The 22,391-nt window shown below is 58.9% G+C and overlaps 1 protein-coding gene across 1 annotated transcript in view; it reads left to right on the forward strand.

Annotated features, from left to right (window-relative positions):
• Positions 1–13,287, forward strand: part of COL26A1 (collagen type XXVI alpha 1 chain) — a gene marked incomplete at its 5' end in the record, with an annotated part of 176,611 nt that extends 163,324 nt beyond the window's left edge. The window contains 6 exons of the mRNA XM_082645850.1: positions 1,306–1,389; positions 3,358–3,410; positions 7,676–7,711; positions 8,875–8,922; positions 10,791–10,875; positions 11,690–13,287. Of these exons, the coding sequence (XP_082501976.1) occupies positions 1,306–1,389; positions 3,358–3,410; positions 7,676–7,711; positions 8,875–8,922; positions 10,791–10,875; positions 11,690–11,850 (467 nt within the window). The 3' untranslated portion in view covers positions 11,851–13,287. The remainder of the gene's footprint in view (positions 1–1,305; positions 1,390–3,357; positions 3,411–7,675; positions 7,712–8,874; positions 8,923–10,790; positions 10,876–11,689) is intronic.
• Between the last annotated feature and the right edge of the window lie 9,104 nt (positions 13,288–22,391).

A 22,391-nucleotide genomic window follows, 5' to 3' on the forward strand; every position in this document is an offset into this window, starting at 1 on the left:
TTTTAAGATGCAGGATTGACTTGAAATTCTGAATGGGTGACATCCCAGGGACCACTTTGTCAGCTGTCGGAGAAACCCAAGCCCCCTACTGCTGGTGCTTCTGCGCCCTCCGCCCCGCGGCAGCATAGCCCTCCCTTGAGCGTTAAGACCTGTGCCTATTCAGTGTCCCGCTCTGAGCCTCAGTTTCCCCATTCGTAGAGGAGGGGTGGTAATACATCCTGATGGAGTTGCTCTGGGGGTGAAAAAACACAGCCCCCAGCCATGAGGGAGGGGCTCATTCCCAAGGGGACTGAGGGGCCTGGGCTGCCCTCAGTGGGTACAGGGGCAGGAGAAAGTGTTAACTCCCTGACGACCCAACAGCCTCACCCTCACGGTGGGCTCAGTGGTGCCCCCTAGTGGGGAGAATGGATGATGCGTGTAAAGTGCCTTGGGAGTCTAAGGGCTCAGCAGCCGGCATCCCTGGGCCAGGAGGGCTGCAACCTGCCCTGGCCTGGGCGCGATGCCCTGCATCTGGCACTGCCCGCTTGCCACGTCTAGTGCTGGGAGCCCTTCTCAGACAGGACCCTCATTCCCCAGCCCTGGGGTCCCCGAGGGAGTGCAGCTTTCCTGGAAGACCCAGGTGTGAATGTTTGGGGACAGTGGGGGGAGCCCCAGTGGGGGCACCTGGCTGGCCAGGACTGAGCACCCGTAGGAGGCCACCTGACGTGAGGCCTATGGAAGGGCTCTCCAGGCTTCCATGAGTGGAGGGAGAGGCAGAGGCAGCCACCGCCATCCAGACGTTTCCAAGCCTGGCTGTCTGGTCCTGGCTCTGAGAATAGGGCAGGGTGAAGTCACACGGGGCTCACCCTGGAGAGACCCAGGCCATTAGACAGACTCCACTCGGCTCTGGGGCCCTGATGGAGGCAGCCCAGGGCCCTGCAGCTCAGAGGGGTGGGCAGGGAGGGCTTCCTGGAGGAGGCCCCACAGGAGTGAGCTAGTCAGGTACGTCAGGATGGGTATGTGGGGTGGACCCTGGAAGAGCGTCCAGCCTGGGTTGTAAGCAAGGTGGGGCTAGAGTCAAGGGCCTGGAGTGTTCAGGAAGGAGTTTGTGCTTTAAATGGAGCCCACGGGGCTTCCCCTGCCCTCTGGTTTGGCCTCTGTGCGCTCCTCTTGAGTCGTGGGAGCAATGGCACCTGCTCACCAGGGCTGCAGTGAGGCCCAGCGGGGCTGGGCATGCCCATCCTGGCTCCGGGGGATCTCAGCTCTAGCCCCCCAGCCCCGCCGGCCCTGCCCCCCAGGTCACAGGCTGCTCTGCCCTTCCCGCAGATGCAGACGCGCAGCTGGCCTCTGCCGCCGTGGACACGGTGCTGGCGGGCGTCCCAGGGCCCCGGGGCCCCCCCGGCCCTCCAGGTGAGCACAGAGGGCAACAGCACAGGCTGGTCTCCACTGGTAACCCCTCCTGGGCTTGGCCTGGACCAAAGGGCCTTGAGGGGGGCAGTTGGGGGTCATGGCCTTGGCAGGGCACTGGGTCTGCCCCAGCCAGCAGTGGCTTGAGGTGGGGCCTCTTGCTCCCGGGCAGCAGCTCCCCTGGGACTGGACACAGTGTTTCTGCCAGAACAAGCCCTGACACCCACATGATGCAGCCCCGGGCTGCCCTCGTGTGAGCCAGAGCAGGGATGCTCTGGGTATGGGGAGGCATGCATCTGCACGGGCGGTGTGGGGGCCATGCGGGAGACCCAGGGAGCTGGTGGGGCAGGTGCCCATAAGAGACAGGAAGCCCTGGGCCTGTAGGCAGAGAGCAGGGCCCTGGGGGAGGGCATGGGATGGGACCCTCACTGGGGGAGGAGGGGAGTGTGGGGAGGGACGGGATGGGGCCCTCGCTGGGGGAGGAGGGGAGTGTGGGGAGGGAACGGGATGGGACCCTCGCTGGGGGAGGAGGGGAGTGTGGGGAGGGGACGGGATGGGGCCCTCGCTGGGGGAGGAGGGGAGTGGGGGGCGGGGCTGGCACCCAGGTGTATGGGCGTCTCCTCTGACAGGTTCTACCTGTGCATGAAGGAGCAACAGAGGCCCTGGGGGCCGGCGGGTGGGGCGCCTCTTGATTAGGGCTCCAGACCCAGGCACTCATTCTCTGTCATTCATTTACTCTCTCATAATTCAGGAAATATTCACCGAGCACTGTTCAGCTGGGCAGTGTTCTAAGTTCCTGGGATACTTAAATAAACAAAACAAAGATTCCCGTCCTCGTGGTACTGGTACTTACGTTCTAGTGGAGAAGGCGAGCAGTACCCACATACCATCAGTGAATCCCATAGGGTCTGAGAAAGCAGGGCTGGGCGAGCAGCTGGGCCAGGGTGGCCCCATTTAAAAGGTCGTATTTGGAAAAAAAAAAAAGGTCGTATTTGGGAGTGAGCTAGGAGGGTGTTTGTCTTTTAGCTAGACTGAGTCCAGATCGTCACCCCACCAGGGGTACACTTTCCTGCGGGTCCTCCCTAAGCATGCCGGGGGCACATTGGTACAGCCTAGCAGCCCAAGAGGCACAGACCTGTGCTGGCCGCTGGGGACGGAGGCTTCACTCTTCCAAGCATTCGGGAAGTTCAGTCAGGAACACCACTCCCTGCGCTGCACCCGTCAGGCCTGGCCTGACCCTCTGGGCACTCCCTGGCCTGTGGTGGGGGGCAGGCATGCGAACCGACAGTGGCCAGAGGTGGCGGCTCGTCTGTGTCAGGGCTTTGCCTAGAAAAGAGGTGGGGTAGGTTCCTGGAAGACTTCCTGGAGGAGGTGATGCTTAGCCTGAGACTAGTAGCAAAGAGTTTGCTGGGGTGTGGAGGGGTTGGAGAAGCTCCAGGAGGAAGCAACAGCATCGGCAAGGGCACGGATGCAGAGGAACTTTCCAGAAGGGGGTATCTGACTGATGAAGGTGGAGGAGGCTGGGCTGACAGGGACCTATTTGAAAGGTCACTCTGGGGGGCTGCGTGGAGGGCAGATGGTCAGGCAGCAGTTGTAGTAACCCAGGCAAGAAGGATGGCCTCAGAGGGATCAGGTCTGAGGTCCCGAGGAGGGAGAGACTCGAGATTTGCCGGGGGACTAGCCGGCTGGGGAGGGGCTGCGGGGCGGCCCCGTGGATGAGGCTCTGGTTGTGGTGTCAGGGCTGCAGGGAGAGTGGGTGGAGGTGGGCTCTCCGCTCTGGCGGTGGACAGGGGAGGCCAAGGGGGCGGATACTCCCTCCCCCACCATTCGTTCACCGCACCTTCCTTTGCTGCCCATGGAGACAGACCCAGGGCAGGGGCTGGGGTGGGAGGGTGGGAAGGTCCTCTCTGGAGCTGATGGGGGCAGCGGGCTTCTCTGGCCCCAGGTGACCATCTGTGACTCTGCCGGCAGGGCCCCCTGGACCACACGGTCCCCCTGGACCCCCAGGTGCACCAGGATCCCAGGTAAGGTCTTTTCCATTTCTGGCAAGGGAGGGGGCATTGTCTCGCCAGGAAAGGAGGAGCCAGGCTTCTTACCAGCACAGTTGCTCAGGAAGGAGCCAGCCCACCTGGCCGGTCCCCACCTGGGTCCAGGCGGGCCCCAGGGGAAGGCAGGCGTGGGGTCCTGGTTTTGTTAGCAGCAGCGACCCTCTGCTGCCCACTCTGCCTACGCCAGGGAGGTGCTAACATGGCTCCCGGTTCATAAATGAGCTGAGACCCAGGTGCCACCCTAGGTCGTCCAAAGTGTGTGGTGGAGCTGGGCCAGGACCACAGAACGTCCACCCTGGCCCGTGGCCCCTCCTCAGGGAGAACTGCCTGTGCGGGGGGCACTCTGACGCCTGACTGTGCGGCCCGGAACCCCAGCTGGCACTGCCTCCCAGCTGTGTGGCCGTGGGCAGAGCCAGGGCTCCGGCTTCCTCAGCTGCTAAGACGGGGTGTACAGGGCCTCCCTGGTGGATTGTCACAGGGAGTGAAAGAGAAATAAATTGCCAGGGGGATGTGCCTTGTGCTGCAGGGGCCCAGGGGCCTTGGGGGGAGGTCACATGGAGGGGGGGTGGGTCCTGGACGTGGAGGCAGCAAGGGTGGCGGCTGGGGATGTCTGCATGGAGCTTCCTGCAGCCCCTCCCCTGGGTCTCATCCAGTCCGAGGGCTCCGAGGTCCCTGGAACTCAGGCCTGGGTGGGGTGGAGTGGCTGAGAGGTGCCCCCCTTCCCACTGCAAGGGAGGTGGATCCGGGCCTTGGCCCTGTGGGTGCTGGGACCTCAGGAGTCCCACACATTCATTCATCCCTTTAGTCATTTGACAAATATTCCCCAGACACAGGGAGGGCACCAGCCACGCCAGCCGAGGACACAGCCGGAGCCCGGGGCCACAGGCCAGCCCTCTAGAGCACATGTTCTAGACGTCAAAGAACCAGTGCCCCACGGCTCCTGATCTCTCTCTGTTGTCCCCCACGTGTTTTCACACCAGGAGGATGCGGCGTGGAGGAGAAGGGCCAGTGGGGTGCACGGCGTAGGGCAGAGCCAGGGTGGATGTGGTACAGACCAGGCCGGCAGGCGGGGCCTGGGGGTGGGGGTGGCTGCAGGGGGGACAGGAGGCCCTCAGTCCTGATCTGCCCCTGAGTCAGGTGGGGTGGCCAGGTTAGCCAGGGGTCTGGGCCCCCCAGAGCGCCTTCCTGGCCCCTCAGGCTCCCAGCCACAGGCCCAGGCCCCAGAGAGAAGGGGTGGGGGCGGGTGGGAGAGAATGGCAGTGACAGTGACAGGACTACGGTGAGGGTCGGAGAGGCCCCGGGAACTGTAGGAGGTTGGCAGGGGTCGTCTGGCCGAGCTCCACACGCCAGGAGCTCTGTGCCAGCAACGCGGTCTCTCCTGGTTCTCCAGTGCTGGGGGCTCCCTCCTCCCTTCAGGCTGGGCCTGCTCAGCCCTGACAAAAGGGCAGGAAGAGGGGGAGGGGGGCACGTGAAAGGCCAACAGATACTCTCACGGAAAGGGCTGGGGGCAGTGGGGCTCCTCCAGAGGCCCAAGCGCACAGTGACAGGGCAGGTCAGCGATGTGAAGGGATCCCATCATTCTATCCCAGCAGCGATGGGGCAGTGGAGGCTCAGAGAGACTCTGTCACCTGCCAGAGTCACACAGCAGGGCAGCAGAGTGCCAAGAATGCAGTGGGTGCTTTGGGGTGGTTGATCCTGCCGGCCGGTTGATTTTTAGGGTCTCCCAGGCCCTTGCGGGCAGGGCTGCCTTGGGTGGCTGTGCAGACCGTGCCCACAGCAGCCTTGTGGGGACCCAGGGTCTGCAAGATTCCAACAGGTTCAAGGGGACCAAGTCAGAGCTGTTCGTCCAGCCCCGCTCGAGATGGTGTGACCGGGCATCGGCATGGGGAGTCTTCAGGCTGGTGGCATCTTGGCCCCTTTCGTCCTTGCGGTGGTCCTTCCTTAAACCTGAGGGTCGGGTTTCCCTGGTGGCACAGTGGTTGAGCGTCTGCCTGCCGATGCAGGGGACACGGGTTCATGCCCCGGTCCGGGAAGATCCCACATGCCGAGGAGCGGCTGGGCCCGTGAGCCATGGCCGCTGAGCCTGCACGTCCGGAGCCTGTGCTCTGCAACGGGAGAGGCCACAACAGTGAGAGGCCCACGGACCGCAAAAAAAAAAAAAATAAGAAAAGAAACCTGAGGGTCTGTAGCCAGGGCTGGGATGCCAGGGGCACCAGACAGTGCCTGGCCCGTCCCTGGCTCCCCAGGGCCCCACTGAACAGGTGTCGAAGAGCCCCCTTCCAGGACCCACTGCCAGGACCCACCGCCAGGACCCACCGAGGCCCCTACACTGCAGGGATGGAGCTGGGTTCCAAGGCTCCATTGTCCCAGTATTGACAATGTCAGAATGGCCACCAAATGGGCTGGACTGTGGCTTCACTGTGGATGGTGGGGCCAGTCTGATGACCCAGTCTCCATCTCCATCCTTGCCAAGGACTCGAGGCCTCTGAGAATTGGCGGTCTGTGGGGCGGGATGTCTCCTAGGCAGGGGTCAAAGAAGAGTGAGAAGGGACAATAACAGGGGACCATGTGGTCCCGACTTTCTCAAGTGGGATGGACAGCCCTGGGTTTGAAGCCTGGTTCTGCCAATTTCCAGCTGGGTGACCCTGAACAAGTCCTTGAGCCCCTGGGCCTCAGTTTCCCCATCTTTGAAATGAGGATAAAAGTCCCTTCTGGGTAGGTTCGTTGTGAGAAATAATGGGGAAAACAGGTGGAGAATGCCAGGCTCTTCGGAGACCCTTAATGAATGCTATTCATTAACTATGTATGTCCTGGGGCCTCACTTGCTTCAGACACTGTACTGGGCACAAGAACAAGGACGTGGCGGGCTTCCCTGGTGGCGCAGTGGTTGAGAGTCTGCCTGCCGAGGCAGGGGACACGGGTTCGTGCCCCGGTCCGGGAAGATCCCACATGCCACGGAGCGGCTGGGCCCGTGAGCCATGGCCGCTGAGCCTGCGCGTCCGGAGCCTGTGCTCCGCAACGCGAGAGGCCACAACAGTGAGAGGTCCGCGTACCACAAAAAAAAAAAAAAAATGAACAAGGACGTGGGGATCGCTGTCCTCCGGTAGCTGATAGTCTAGTGTAGGAGGCAGACGTGATAGAGAATAACTGGGAAAGGACCTATGGTGACAGGAGCGGGTGACAGATAGGAGGAGGTGACATTCTGACTGAGACCCGAGGAACCGGAAGTCCTACAGAGATGCCAAGAGCGTTCCAGGTCGAGGGAAGGGCAGGTATGGAGGTCCTGAAGCAGGGAAACGCCTGGTGCATACTGAGCGGAGGAGAGTGTGGGGTGAGATGAGGTGGGGAAGTGGGCAGGGCCTTACCTGCAGGGCTGATGTGTGGATTTGGGTCACAATGGAAAGGGGACTCATCGAGGTTCAGGGAGGGAGAGTCCGTGACCTGATTTACAGCTTTCCAAGGCCCCTCTGTCTATCGCGGGAGGGATGGAAGGCGGGGGAGGCGGCAGTGGAGCAGGGAGACCAGGGAGGAGGCCACAGCAGCACAGAGGAAATGGCAAAGTGAACAGACATACTTAGAAAGTGAACCTGACAGGTCTGGCTGATGGAATAAATTTGGCGAGGGAGGGAAAGGGGAGGTTAACTCCAAGGTGTGTGTGGGAGCAGCCACGGGACCGTGGAGCCGTTTCCGTTCCGAGAGGAGAGACTGCAGGGTGGGGGCGGGTCTGGGGGGGAACCGGGAGTTCCACTTTGGAGAAGTCGACGGGGGCACCTCCTGGCTGGCCGGGGGAGGGTGCTGGAGGATGGCTGGATGCACAGGTCTGGGGCCCTGGGGAGCCTTCCAGCTGGGCATCAGCGCTGATGGGGAGTCCACGCAGGCACCCTCACAATCACCGTTGCTGTCACTCGTTCTCTGAGGGCCCCTCTCTCGCGTGCTGGGGGGATGTGTGCTTTGCCATCCGGTCCCCTTCTCCGAGTGATAACCATACTTGGCATTGCCCCATTTCACAGCTGAGGAGATGGAGGGCTCAGCTGAGGCCCAGGGTCATACACAGGCCAGGAGCGGGGACGCCAGGACCGGGGAGGCCCCCAGCTGTGGCCTTCGTGTTTCCTCTACGCCATCCTCCTCCCTGCATCCATTTTTCAGATTTCCAGAGCCCAGTGCAGGGGGAGGGCGAGCGGAGGACTGAGAGGTTGTCAAGGGCAGGCAAAGCCTAATCTGCTTTGTTTGGTTTTCTGCAGGGCCTGGCTGGAGAGCGGGGCGTGACAGGGCCGCCTGTAAGTGTGTGACCGTGTGGATGGGCCACCCCCAGGACGATGGGCTCTGGTGCAGGCCCAGGGTACCAGGTGGACGGGCATCTGCCCCAGGCGGCCTGGCTGAGTTCAGCCCCCCAGCCTCCCCAGGCATGGCCGGATCCAGCCCAGCCAGGATGGGGCGGGGGGAGAGAAACGGGCAACCTGGGTGCAATGCCAGCTGCCCAAGTTGAGAAAGGGTGACTTTGGGAGGTGGGAGCCCCCTCACTGAGCGTATGAAGTAAGGACTGAGATAGCCTCCTGTTGCGAGGCTTGGATGAGAGTCCTGAGGTCCCCTCCAGGGAGCCCAGGCCCCTGGGTTAATGTGCTGTGTGACCTGCAGAGTCCCTTGCCTTCTCTGAACCTTCTAGGAATAGAGACATAGATAGCTGACCTCTAATTCCCCTCTTGGAAATAAGAATTCATGAGTCTCAGCCCCTATCTCCAGGGTCAAGGAGGTGGGTACCTCCTTCATGCCCAAGTCTTATGTCAGGGGCATGGGGCTGGGGGGAAAGGGGTGGATCTTTGGTGAGCATCTTCTATGTGGAAACCCTCTTCATCCCTAGCGTGTTTAAGCTTCACAGTAACCCCGTGAGACAGTGTTTTAATTTCCCTATTTGCCAGAACTGGCAGCTACGGCTCAGAGAGGTTAAGCAACTTGCCCAAGGTCACACAGCTAGGCAACGGTAGAGCCAAGATTTAAACGCAGGAGTGTTAGCCTCCAAAGCCATGCCTTCTCCAAGCTTATTATTGAGATTGATTTATTTAACCCTTCTAATAGCTCTATGAGGCTATTATTACCTCCATTCTGGAGATGGGAAAATCGAGGCACAGAGAGGTAAAGTAACTTGTTCAAGGTCACACAGGAGTAAGTGGCCACCTAGGTGTTATTGTGAGGCTGATGTTACTGGCCCCATTTTAGAGTCAGGGAAGCAGAGACCTGAGATGGAGGGGACTTGATCCCTGGAAGGGCCAACACCTGAGCTCTTGGGGTTCCAAACCTGACTCTTCCCTCCCTAGAAACAGAATTAAGCCCCTAAAATCAACCCTGTGCCAGGCTGTGCAGGGGTGCCCAGGGAGAGAAGCTGGAGAGGGTGGAGAAGCGCCCCACCCCGCACCCATCATTGACTGCATGACTTTCTTCCCAGGGCGAGCCTGGTGGGAAGGGGGAAGAGGAGGAGAAAGCTACCGCCGAGGTAACTGTGCCCCTGGGCCCGTGCTTCCCTCCTGCCCCTTGGCTGTGTCTCAGCAGGACAGCGGGTACCCAACAGAGCTGGACTGACACCATCAGCCCTGAGCCGGGCATCAGTCATGGGGTGAATGGGGTCCCAGCCCAGCGGGGGAGACAGCTGGGTGAACAGCAACTGCAGCACAGGTTGGAGTTGGCTGCAGGGGTAGCACAGGTGGGGTAACCGGCCTGGGGCCTGAGTCGGGGGGAGACCCCGCCGGAGAGGGCCGGAGGAATCACGGACCTGCAGAAAAGACCTGTCTTTTAAGGAGGCTTCAAGCCGTGGGGTCCCTCTCCGGGGACTGGACCCTCCCATGAGAGCACCTGGCACACGGGTGTGCCCAAGGTCGCTGTGGTGGACTGAAGGATACATGGGCACGTGGATGTGGGAGAGGATGATGACAGAGTGAGGTTGGGAGCACAGGGGCCAGGGCACGATGGGACGGGGAGGGGGCACAGATGGAGTGCGAGCATGGCTGTGGGGAGCCATGCCTTCTGGGACCAGGAGAGGAGGCTGGGGACCAGGGTGATGGATAAAGGGGGCAGAGGCAGTAGAGCCAGCAGGAGAGGTCTTGCAAGCTGAGAATGAGTCCCGTGGGAGTGTCAGGGCTCAGCGGGCTGGCCAGCTCAGTGGGTACACAGTGCCCCTTAACTGAGTGAGCTGAGGGAGGTTCTAAGCCGGGGGTCGGGGTATCTGCAGAGGTTGGAGGCGGACAGCTGCGGGAGGCGGGCTGGGCTGGAGGGGCGAAGCTGGGGCCAGGGGACATTCCAGAGGCCCTTGCGGGACTGGAGAAGGGGGAAGAGGCTGGAATCAGGGCAGCCGTGGTGGGCACAGGAGGCAGTGGGAGGAAGATGTGGATGCGGGGGTCACTTGGGATGGGAGACGGAGAGGATACCCACGACTTCCCCCGCCCCATCTCATCGGCATGCATCCTGTGGCCCAGGGACTGAGGCTTAGCCGGGTCCTGACAGAGGGGCCCTGGACCGCCTGCTCCTCGCTGGGACACCCCCATCCCAGACGCCACCCACAGCCCGGCTTCTCACGGCCTATGGTGGGAAGACCTCTCTCTTGTAACTCAGTAGCATGCTTTTGGTTTTCTTTTGTTTTAAGCTAAATTAATCTGAATGTCATGACAGAGCTGTCATGTTCTACCAGCCAAAGATGCCTGTTTGCTGCTGACTCCAGGGCGGGGCCTTGTCTCTCCACCATCACTTTTTATTTCAAAGTGGCCTTGTCACCTGTCTTCTCAATTAATCAGCTCATTCACGTGTCTCGACACACGAGGTCCTTCGCCCGTGTGTGGGCTGTGGGTCCCAGAAATGCAGACGTGCCCTCATCGCGTCCTCCTGCCGGCATTCCAGAAGCCGTGGCCCTGCCCGCTCTTTTTCTCGCCCGGGTGACCACCCTGGAAATCTCTCGGGTGGGCAGTGCCAGGAAGGAGACAGGCAAAGCACCCCCGACCCGTGGGCCCGTACTAGGTGCTCTGCCCACAGCTGAGTATTTTCTGGAAAGAAGGGCACACAGAGGAAGCGGCAGGCAGCCACGGGAGCAGGACGAGCCCAGGCTGGAGGCAGACAGGTCTGGGTGTGAAGCCCCGGTCGGCCATTGCCAGGCTGTGTGGCCACAGGGCTCTGGTAACCCTCTCTGTGCGTCAAGTTCCGCGTCTGTGATTAGTAATTGGAACCCCAGCCCTGGCGCCAGGATGTCCACCCTATGATGGCTGCTGTACTGATGTTGGTGACGGGGGGGGAAGTGGCGGGCGTGGGGAGGACTGGGACAGTACACTGAAGCAGGACAGCCCTGACCTTGGCTGCTTCCTCCGCCCCCACCCCCAGGGCGAGGGGGTACAGCAGCTGCGGGAGGCGCTGAAGATCCTGGCTGAGAGAGTCCTCATCCTGGAGCACATGATTGGGATCCACGGTGCGTGGTGACCAGGACCTGCGGACAGGAGACCCACAGGCGGCCGCCGAGTCCGCATCTCCCTCTGTTCCGCCTCCCTGCTGCCCTCGTGGTGCTGCCTCTGGTGCCTGCTCTCCCTGCCCCAGTGGCCCCTCACTTGGCTGCCAGTCTGGCCCTGTCCCACCCCTGCTCAAGGACCCTCCGTGGCTCCCTGCTGCCCGTGACCGACATCTAGGTCCCAAGTCCCTCTCCAGCATAGCCTGGTGTCCGGTGACACACAGCCATCATCTGGTTACCCCAGGCCCTTTCCCACCTCCGCACCTTTGCTCAGGCTGCTCCCTCGGCCTCCTGGGCACCAGCTCCCGCTTCAGCACCAGCTCCCGCTTCAGGACCCGCTCCAGGATCTCTTCCTCCCTGAAGCCGCCTTCCTATCTCCCCACCATATGCTCTGCTGGGCCTTCTGTTCCCTGATGGGGTGGGGTTTCCATGTCTCTCCCTAGCACTTCTGCAGGGCCTGGAGCCTGGCCCTGGTTAGCATTTATTGAAGAATGGATGAATGAGTGGATGAATGAGTGAATTGGTGAATGAATAGATGAGCAAATGGGAGAATGAATGAAATGAGCACGTGGATGAGTAGATGAATGAATGAGTGAATGAGTGGATGAATGAATGGATGAATGAGTGAGTGAATGGATGCGTGAGGAGTAGAAGCCAGCTGCTGCTTTGTCGTGTCCTTGCTGGGCACAGAGCTTCTGTTGCTGGCGGGGCTGGAAGTGAAGGTGCTTTGCTTGCTCCCAAGGCCCTGCGCAAGCCCACCCTCCTGCTCTCCTTCCAGATCCCCTAGCCTCCCCTGATGGGGGATCCGGCCAGGATGCCGCTCTGAGAGCCAACCTCAAGATGAAGCGTGGTGGCCCCCCACCCGATGGCTCCCTGGCTGCCCTGCTTGGCCCCGACCCTGGGCAGAGGAGCGCTGGCCGGCCCAGCGGCGGGAAGTAAGAAGCCAGCGCTCCAGGACAAGCCCCGACTCCGCCAGAGACCCAGCCCCGGGGCCTGTGCTGGCACCTGAGGACACCCCGAGTGGGACCGGGCTGCAGGCCTGGATGATCATCAGGGACACTGGCTCCTGGGGGCTGGGGGCCTTGGGGACAGATGGCAGCTCCAGGGGCAGGGGCCAGAGGCCAGAGCCCTGCCCTGGTCCCTTCCCTCCTCACCCGCACTCCCTGCTGGAGACGGGGTCTGGTGGGCCGGGTGGGCTGTGAGAATAGTCATAATACTCATCATTTACTGGGTCCCTGCATCATTTGGGCCTGTCCGAGGAGCTTCCCTGCATTGTCTCATTTAACCCTTAGGAGGTAGGCTTGTTACCCCGACTTTACACGGGGGACAGAGGCTTGGAGAGGATAACTCACCTGCCCAAGGCCCCCGGACTATGATGGCTGGGGCAGGGTTTGAACCCATGTTCTCTCTACCCTGCCTGCTTCCCCTCTTCACAGGGAAACTCAGGACGGGTGTCAGGCCAGGTAGCTCCTGAGGCTCCAGCTGGGAAGGAGGGCAGGGCCCTGCCCAGCATGAGACGGCGGGGGCCCTGGGCTTCCTTCCTCGACTACCCTCCCTGGGCTCGGGGTCTGCTCCACGGGTTGGGGAGCAGCTTGGCCTATAGCTGCTCTCGGAGGCCAGGGAGACCTTGAATAAACCCAAAACAGTCACGTGGACTTGGAGACCGTGAGAGAGGAGCGTTGGGGTGCAAGGACCCTCAAACTGAATTGGCATTGCCCACCGCTGCATCCCAATCTCTCTGACCCCACCCACCCTGCCAGGGCCTCCCACCGTTGAGCTGGTAGGAGGGAGGACTTAATGCAAATGTGCACCCTCCAGGGGCCGTCCCTGCAGCCCTGCCCTCTCCCAGGCTCTCTGGGAAGCTGCAGGGTTGGCCACTTCTGCGTTACACGGCAAGTCCTATGTCCCAAGGAGGAGGAGGGATTGCTGCCTGATTCCCAGGCCCTGCTGGAGAGAGATGCTCCCGCCCTCGGCGCTGCGGTTCCAGCCAGGCTCCTCAGCAGACACCCAAGTCCCCGGTGCCCCAGAGCAGCTCTCAAGGCCACAGTGCTCGAGGCCTCTCCGGTGTCGGGTGCCCTGTGCCCTGGACTGGCCCTGGTGCTCCTCTCTCGCTGTCTCAGCGAGGGCCGCAGACTCAGACATTCACAGGTGCTGGCACCGCCCCAGGTGCGTCTCTCCTTGTGGCAGGAGCGACTCGTCCCCACCGCCCTTGGTGCACCTGGGAGGCTGTGGCCTGGTCCCTCTGGGCCCTGGTAACCTCTCCCTGCCCTTGAGGCCTCGACTGCCCCCCTTGAGGCAGGGCTGGCCGTGTGGGAGCCAAGACGTGGCTTCCTGCAGGTCTGTCTTCACGGAGGGGCGGTCAGAGGCAGCGGGAAGCCTGTAACTCTCTGACAATAAAGGTGCTCTCCCCACTGTGCTCTGGTGTCCTGTGGCGGCGGCTGCTGGGGAGGCTGGCTGTGCCGGGTCAGCTTCGGCCAGGCCCAGCCCCAGGAGTGTCCGACGGGAGCCCCCGGGAGCCAAGGTGACCACAAGGCCCTGAGGCAGGGAGGCCTGGCTCTGCCCCCCCGGAGCCCCATGGGGGGCTGGGAGAGCGAGGGGAGCCCCTCAGAGGCTCCCCACCCTCTACCCAGCAGCGCTGCATCTGGGCTGGGCCTGGGCCTAGCTTTGCTAGATGGAAAGTGAAGTGGGGAGGGCTCGGGGCTCTGGGCAGAGGGACCCCTACCAACCATGCTCCTGCCCCGGGCCTGGGGTCCTGGACATTTTCGTCCACTTGGGGGCCCAGCATCTCGGACCTTCCCCTGAGCCCTCAGCCGAGGTGGGGGACTGGCTGAATGCCACCCAGGGCTTCCTGCAGGCTGTGTCCAGCCAGAGCTCACCCTTGCTGGGGCCACCCCACCACACATGAGGGGACCCAGGGGAGCTCTGCTCTGATGGCAGCCCCCTTCCCGTTGCAAGACCCTGTGTTCCCAGCCGGAAGCTTCGGGCTTGGTGCCCCCTGCCCCCGGCCCCACATTGTCTCCCTAGAATATCCTCGTCCCGAGCTGGCACTCCACACACTCCCTCACAGCAGGGCTGGGTCTGGCTGACTTCCATCTTCCCAGCCCACCTCCCTTCCCCACGCCCCCGCTGAGGGCCTGGCCCAGATGAAACATTAGTTTGTTAATAAAGGAATGCCTTCCCCCCAGATGGGGACACCCACCCCATTACCCAACAAGAACACCTAGTGACAGCTGCTGAGAGCTGCTGCCGAGCCCGGCCGCAGTGACCCACCGATGCTGCAGGAGGCCATCCCCGGAAGGTCCACTTCTAGTGACAGTGGTGAATCCTGGCCAATATGACATGCCATGTGGCCACATTGAAACAATGGAGGGGGCAGCTGATCTGCTGGGGTCTGAGGAAGAGCCTCGGAGGAGAAAGGGGTCTTCAGGCATCAGCGGGAATCTGCTAAGCTGGAAAGAGCAGGGGGAACAGCATTGGCAAAGGCTTGGAGGGAAGGGGGCAGCTCATTGGTTAACCCCTTGGGCAGGGATGCAGGAGGGAGAGGGTGGGATGGGCAGAGGTGTGAGTGCTCCCCCCGAGGGTTGAGCCCCCTTTTCTTTCTCCAGCTCACTGGAGCCCTCCCTGCCCAGAGCACCCCCTCTTTGTGGGGTGCAGCCTCATTCATGGAGCAGTGCACCTCCTGGGGCTATGTGAGGACCGATGCCATCTGACAAGCTAAGCTCCCCACCGCTTAGTGAAGCAGGACACGAGGCATCTCGTTCTCACTGAGCCAGAAGCAGATGGGGGGCCCTAAGAGAGATTGTCCTGCCTTACCCAGGACCCCAAATCTGCTGCCCCAGTGGCCCCCAGCCCATGGTCTGCATGGGCCTCTTTCCCTGAATGTCTGAAGGACAGACCCCACAAACATCAGCATCCTTAGATCCAGGGCTGCTGTTTGGAGGTGGGGAGGTGTAGACTGAGCACAGGCGGGCAGGGTGCGTGTCCACATGCACACAGAAAGACCCTCAGTGCAAACAGTCAAGTGGGCCGCGTGGGATGGTTCAAGGGGCAAGGGCCTGACTCTGCCCGGGCCATCACGGTCCAGTGCAGAACTCTGCAAGGTCACAACCTGAAATCAACCTGGCCTTCCTGGTCCTTCTAAAGGATATTTGTCAAAGTAGGAGCGTAGAGCATCTTTTATTGAACAGTTGGTTAGCTGAATGTATAAGTTTTAAATATTTAAACGTACGATGCCTCCCTTTGTACCCTGGCTCTGGACCCTGCACTTTACGGGTCAGGCCTGGGTTGGGGGCTGGCAGAGTCTGGAGTGACCCTCCCCCTAGGACTGGATGTCCAGGTGCTCCCAGGCCCATCTCAGAGCCACTGGGAGCAGAAGGGGTTCAGGAGGGAACCAACGTCCAACGGGGGCTCGTGCTGGATGCAGCTCCTGAACTCATAGCCAGGGACCCCCAAGTCTGGCCTCTCCCCTCCGTCTGGATGGTAGATCGATCTTTCCGAAATGCAAGCCTGGCAGCATTCCCCCTTAATCATGAATCTGCAGTGGCTCCCTTGTTTCTGGCCCCCAGCCTGGGCTCTGCAACCTGGAGCCATCATCCGGGCCTCCATCTTCCTGGCTGCCGGCTACACAAGAGAGGCACCACCTGGTCTCGTCTCTGTGCGGCCTGTGGGTGCTGGTGCCCCGCAAGGCCAGCGCTTGGTGCTTGCAGGATGTGGGAGAGAGCAGGGGGTGCCTGGGGCGTCCGGCACTTACAGCCCCATCGGGAGCACAACTCTTTGCTTTGGGCAAAGGCCTCAGACGCATCACCTCCTCTGACCCCTGCAGCCTGACAGCTGGGCTGTGTCCCTCTGGTCCTTGGTTCTGTCATGACCATGAGCATCTTTGTGTTGATGTGTGGAAACCCTAACCTGCTCAGCCTGCAGGTCTCAAGATGGATTCAGATGGTGGGGAGCATTGTTCAGAGCGCCCCTAGAATCCATGACTGGGCTTCCAGGGCCAGGCACCCTCCTCTGCCTGAAACTGTCCCTCTCCCTGCAGCTCCTGGGGACGGGGTTCATGAGGGTCAGCCCAGTGCAGGGGATGGGCATCTCTGAGCTCCTAACCCCAGCCCCGCCTGCAGGGTCCGCCCAGGGGGTTAAGGAGGGAGAATTGGCTCAGGCCGACCCCCTGGCCTCCCCTCCCCTCACTTCACCCCGCACCCCCTTCCCTGTCTCCTCCCCGAGTCTGCTCTGTTCTACATCCTCCAGCCACCCTCAGGGCACACCAAGCCTCCCTCTAGGCAATGCCTCCTGCACACACTTCTCTCCTGTGCCCCAGTGTCCAGATCAAACCAGGACAGGGGCCGACAGCTCTTTACTAATACCTTCCCTTCCAGACCCCCCTCCCCCAGAACGCTGAGCAGCCCTAGTCTGCAGGACCCTCTTCTCCTCACCCTCCTGCCTAGCTGAGCCCAGGGAAGGCACAGGCTCAGGCAGGGCCCCGGCTCGGGCCCCCCTTTCCTTGGTCTGGTCCCCAGGGTCTCCTGGGCAGGGCAGGTGTGGGACCTGGATGCAGCTCCTGAACTCATAGCCAGGGACCCCCGCCAGCCCCCCTTAGTCAGCCACCAGCCAAAGCAGAAATTCAGGATCCCCTTAGTCAGATGGTGACTTCTGGCAAGTGCCCAGATGTGGTGGCCACAGTGAGCGTGGAGGAGACTCGGGCTGGGCTGACCTTCAGTAGCTCCCACTGGGGCAGCGAAACCTGTAGTTAAAATATTGAAACACCCCTGTGCTGACGGACCCCAGCTCCTCACATGCCCCCCACCATCCCGACCCCTCCCGTAGCCTCCCCAGAATCTAGGACCCCGCTCCAGTGCTAGGAAGAGTACCTGTTCTGATGGGTGAGATCCTGTGCCATACGGATAATAAAATATTTTTAACATCTCTCCCGACATGGGCAATGAGAAGCTGATGGCAGGAGCCGGGGCTGAGGGGGTACGCTTTGCCGCTGCTCGGGGCACATCCTGACCTCAGGCAGAAATTCACAGCTGATGTGCTGCCTTGGGATGGGGAGCCGGATGGAGGAGCTGGATGGTCATGGTCAAAAACTGAGAAGTGGGCCAGAAGCCCTGGTGAGCCCAGGCTGGGGTTCCTCTTGGGAATTCCAATAGGACCCCACGTTTCCTGCTGCACCACCTTGGGATTGGAACTCAAGAACATGGTGACCTGTTTCCTGGGACCAGGAGGGAATCAGGGTGAGGCTGGAAATTAATCAGACACTCGCCTGACCCCCAGGGGTTCAGAGGTCACCTGTGAGTATCTCTTTTCCCAGAATGCACTGGGCGAGGTTGGCCCCCTCCAGGCTGGGGGGAAGGGCACTTGGGGGCACATTCTTCTCGTCCTGCACTTGGCATGTCCCAAAGACACACAGGGGGCTATTCTCCTGCTGGATGGGCAGGAACTGCCGAACTCTGGCCCTGGGCCCCAGCCAGACGTGGTCCAGGTGCTACTGGGGTCCCCCAGCCCTCACCTCCCTGGATCAACAAGGCACCCTCACAGCTCCACCCCCCACCCCACGTCACCCACTCGGCTGTGATCTTCTTGTGGGCAGGGTCACACGTGTGCCCAGCTCTGATCACTGCAGTGAGTCACAGGACGTTCACAAAGGAGAGGAACTCCTTCCCAGACCCCAGAGGCAGTGACTGAGGTGGTGGGTAGGGGGCCAGGTGGGCATCCAAGACGGTTCTGGTCAGAACAGAAGCCCCTCCCCACTGGCAATCCCAACTACCTCGAGGTTTCTGGAACACCTCTCTGTCAGACCTGTTTTATGGATTATAAAAAAAAGAGAATTTCATGAGATTTGCAATTACTTGAATTCCAGGGAGATTTATCTCCAATGTTATTAATAAATTCTAATGCCACCTATAACTTTCAATTCCCAGTTAATTAACATGCAGTTGGTGCATTGTAAAAGGCAAATTAAATATTTTCTCAGGCGGGGGCTGGTAAATCTAATGAGCCAGTGTGTCCCAAAGGAGACAGCTGGGCTCACACGTCCCAGTCTCCCACTCCCCCATATTGACGGGTGTGTGACATGTTGATGGGCAAGTGATAACCGGGCTCAGTGTCCCCATCTTAAAAGGGGATCACAGAACCCGCCTCCGGAACTCTAACGGTATCTGGGGTTGAAGCTGGTTTTTATTCACATAAATACAACTTGAAGGGGATTCAGGTGATAATTAGAATCCAGAGTCTGGCTCTTTGCTCCCATGGGCTGAGTGACCGGACCAGTTTCCCGAGGCTGCGTTAACAAATTGCCAGAAACTTATCCTCCACGGTTCTGGAGGCTGGAATCTGAAATCAACGTGTCTGCAGGGTCGTGCGCCCTCTGACGACTCCAGGGGAGAATCCATTTTTGCCTTTACCAGCTTCTAGTGGCCCCAGGCATCCCTCTGGCTCCTGACTCCATCAATCCAACCTCTGTCCCTGTCTTCACGGCCTTCTCTCCTATGTCTGTCTTGTCCTCTACATGTCTCTCATACGGACACTGGTCACTGGGTAATCCAGGATGGTCTCTTCATCTCAAGATCCTTGACTTAATCCCATCCACAGAGACTCTCTTTCCAAATAGTGTCATGCTCAGAGGTTCCACGATTGGGACTTGGACATATATTTGGGGGCCGTTCTTCAGTCTATGACAGTGACCTTGGGCAAGTCACTTAACCTCTTGGGGCTTCCGTTTTCGTTGTCCAACAAAGGGCTGCTTCACTGAACTAGTAAGAGCAGCTGCTGCTGTGGGTCAGACGCCATGGCGAGCCCGTCATGTGCATTGACTCATTCAGTCCCCATGCCAGCCCCAGGATTTGTCATCTTCATTTGTTGCAGGTGATCAAATCCAGGCACCAGGGGGTTAAGTGACTTGCCCCAGGTACCAAGTCGTGGGGCGAGGATTTGAACCCAGGCCACCTCACCCTGCAGCCTACACCCCCCTTTTTGTAACTGAGCTTTTTAAAATCAAGCAATACTTCACATGCCATTCAACTCCCCCATTTCAAGCGTACAATTCAGGGCTTTTTAGTATATTCAGAGTTGTGCAACCATCACCACAGTTGATTTTAGAACATTTGCGTCCACCTAAAGAAATCCCATATCATTTAGTAGTACCCCCCAATCCTCCTGTCCCTCCCACCCCTAGGCAACCACTGATCTGCTTTCTGTCTCTATGGATTTACCTATTCTGGACATTTCATAGAAATGGAATCAGACACTTTTGTGTCTGGCTTCTTTCACTTTGTATGATGATTTCAAGGCTCATCCATGTTGTGGCTGAATCAGGGCTTCATTTCTCTTTGTGGCAAAACAAGAACCTATATGCTTAACCACTACAATGACCTGTAAGGTCCCTGGCCGCTCTGAAAGCCCCTCTGTAGGACTGACACATTCCAGAAATCTCAGTCAAACCCTGAGGTTTGGTCTGTGAAGATTCTGTAGGACTTGGGGAACAGAATCTCTCACCCTCTCTGCCCGCGGCACTGTCCTCTCTCTTTACAAGATTGCTGGCGTGGCAAGAACCCTGGCGAGGCCGGGCACCAGTGGGTGAGCTAGAAGACCAGCCGTCAGGCCCGGTCACTCCTGAAGTGCAGCTTCTCGGCCCTCACCTGGGGCAGAGCTTCCTGATCTTTCTCACAACACGGCTCACGGGGAATAGGATATTATTTGCACAGCACTCGGGGTAAACAGCCAGAAGTGCACCCAGCAATGTGCCCAGCCCGGGGTCTCTGGCTGTCCCAGCACCACCCTGGTAGCCTCCAAGGGCCGCCACCTGAGACTGCCTGGAGCCCACCTGCAGCACAGGCCTGGGAAGCTCTGATCTTGGGCGTCAGGGCTCTCACCCAAAGGATGCTCCTGCTGGGTGTGAGGCGGGAGGAGATGCTGGCTCTTCAGGGGCCAGGCCTTCAGACCATCCTCTGTCACTGGTTAAGGAGGGGAAGGGAGGTCACGAGATGAAGGATGCCTGGACCCGGGCTCTACAGGCCTCGGTACCCGGGTCCTCACGGAGAAGAGGAAGGGGGTGGGTGGTTAATTAAGCCTGGAGACCCAGGGCCACCAGCACTGCCTACAGCTGTGCCAAGTGGAAGGCCAAGGGCACCAGGCTGGGGCCCCTCACACTGACTGCGATAGGGGCTGCTTTGGTTATAAGCGAGATGAACCCATTCCAAGGGCCTCCGAGAGTAACAGGGCTTATTGCAAGGCTCCAGGGACCGCAGGGGACCCAAAGGATAGGAGCGGGAGCAGGGGCGGGCCCCAAGGGAATAGCACCGGATCTGAGTCAGCCCTGGGGACCTCTGCAGCTGGAGGAGGTTGCTGATTCTCATGGCTCTGCTGCGTGTCCATCCCTCCTCTCACCACGATTTGTTGTCTGTCTCCTGCCTTAAGGCTTCTGCCTGCTCGTGGCTTCTGTGTGTTCCCACCATGGTTTCTGCATCTTCCCACCACGGCTTCTGCATCTTCCCACCATAGCTTACCATGGCCTCTTGCTCACTCTTTTCTCACGGTAGGTGGCTTTGCGGTCACCCAACATTCAGGGTGGTTATCAAGCATCTTCACGGTCTCCACTCCAGGGCTCAGGCTCCCTGGCACCACCCCAGAGGAGGACTCCTCCTCCTGCTCTTGGCAAATGAACTCAGGTCCAGGTCTCATCCCCTCCAGCCTGGACACAGATACCTGATAGGGAAGGAGAACTCTGGGGACCTAAGGTCAGAACCCCAGAGAACGGGCAGTGTGGGATTTGCTGCCTGTTGGTGGCAGAAGCTGCCTTCCCAGGAGGGGAAGGAATGCTTAGGGCCCCAAGCTGGGGTCCTCTGAGCCAACAGGGGAAGTCTCTGCTTTGTTTTACATCATAGCTGTATTCTCAAACATAACCGCTCCACCCCTGCCCTCCAGCTATTCAAGGACCTTGATGACATCCATCCAGGTCCTCAGGATGTATCAGGAGTACATCACTCTCCACTTTCTCACCCCACCGTCCATGCCCCCCGCCCCCGCCCATGCTCCAACCACTCTGGCAGGCCCAGCTCATAACAGATCAGACGTGAAAGGACCTTGGCCTTAATTTTCCTTTGGCATCATGGCTATAAAAGGAGAATTTTGTTTTTAAAAAAAGACAAAACCAAAAAGTGCATCTTAATTAGGGAAGATGTGCAGTGAGGCCAGACTGAGCCCTGCTGGGCACCAGCCCTCCACTTGGTGAGAACAAATGCTTTTAACACAGCCCCGTTGCCAAGGTGATCACCGCATCTCAACTTACTGAGGTGGCATTGCAAATCTGTGGGGAAAGAACAGATTATTCAATAAATTATGCCGGGACATTTGCTTAGCTATTTGGAAAGAAATAAAATTAGCTCTTTCCTTCACACCATACTTCAATATAAATTCCAGAGGATTTAAAGAATTAGATGTAGAAAGGGAAATTATAAAAAAAACTAGAAGAAATTATAGACAAATATTTGATCTTGGGGTGACTAAAGACTTCTAAACATAAAAGCAGTGGAAAAAATAAAAAGAATAAGATAGGTAGAATTTAATACTTAAAATTTAAATCTCTTTGTGTGTGTGTGTTTTTATTGTTTGTTTTTGTTTTTGTTTTTTTTGCAGTACGTGGACCTCTCACTGTTGTGGCCTCTCCCATTGCGGAGCACAGGCTCTGGACACGCAGGCTCAGCGGCCATGGTTCACAGGCCTAGCCGCTCCGTGGCATGTGGGATCTTCCCAGACCGGGGCACGAACCCGTGTCCCCTGCATCGGCAGGCAGACTCTCAACCACTGCGCCACCAGGGAAGCCCCTCTGTGTTTTAAAGAACATTTTAATTAAATTTATTGGGGAACTACAAATAAGGCTAAGACAGTTGCAACAAATATGACAAAGGGTCATATATAAAAAGCAATTACAGGACTTGCCTGGTGGCACAGCGATTAAGAATCTGCCTGCCAATGCAGGAGACACGGGTTTGAGCCCTGGTCTGGGAATATCCCACATGCTGCGGAGCAACTAAGTCCGTGCGCCACAACTACTGAGTCCGCATGCCACAAATACTGAAGCCTGCACGCCTAGATCCTGTGTTCCGCAACAAGAGAAGCCACCACAATGAGAAGCCCGCGCACCGCATCAAAGAGTAGCCCCCACTCGCCGCAACTAGAGAAAGTCCACGCACAGCAACAAAGGCCCAACGCAGACAAAAATAAATAATAAATAAATAAATAAACTTTAAAAAAAGCAATTACAAATAAATAAAAATGAATGTGCCAATAGAAAAATGGCTGAAAAGAAATGCACAAAAGAAGAAATAAAAGAAGTCAAGAAACAGATTTTAAAATATTCACCTTTGCTGGTAATCAAAGAAATGCCCAGTAAAACACCAATGAGATTTTCCTCTCTCACCACTTACATTAAACATTGTACTGGAGATTCTACCCAGAGTAATTAGACTAGAAAAATACAGTCACCC

Source organism: Mesoplodon mirus, assembly GCF_964341445.2.
Source record: "Mesoplodon mirus genome assembly, chromosome: 15".
Lineage (NCBI taxonomy): Eukaryota > Metazoa > Chordata > Mammalia > Artiodactyla > Ziphiidae > Mesoplodon > Mesoplodon mirus.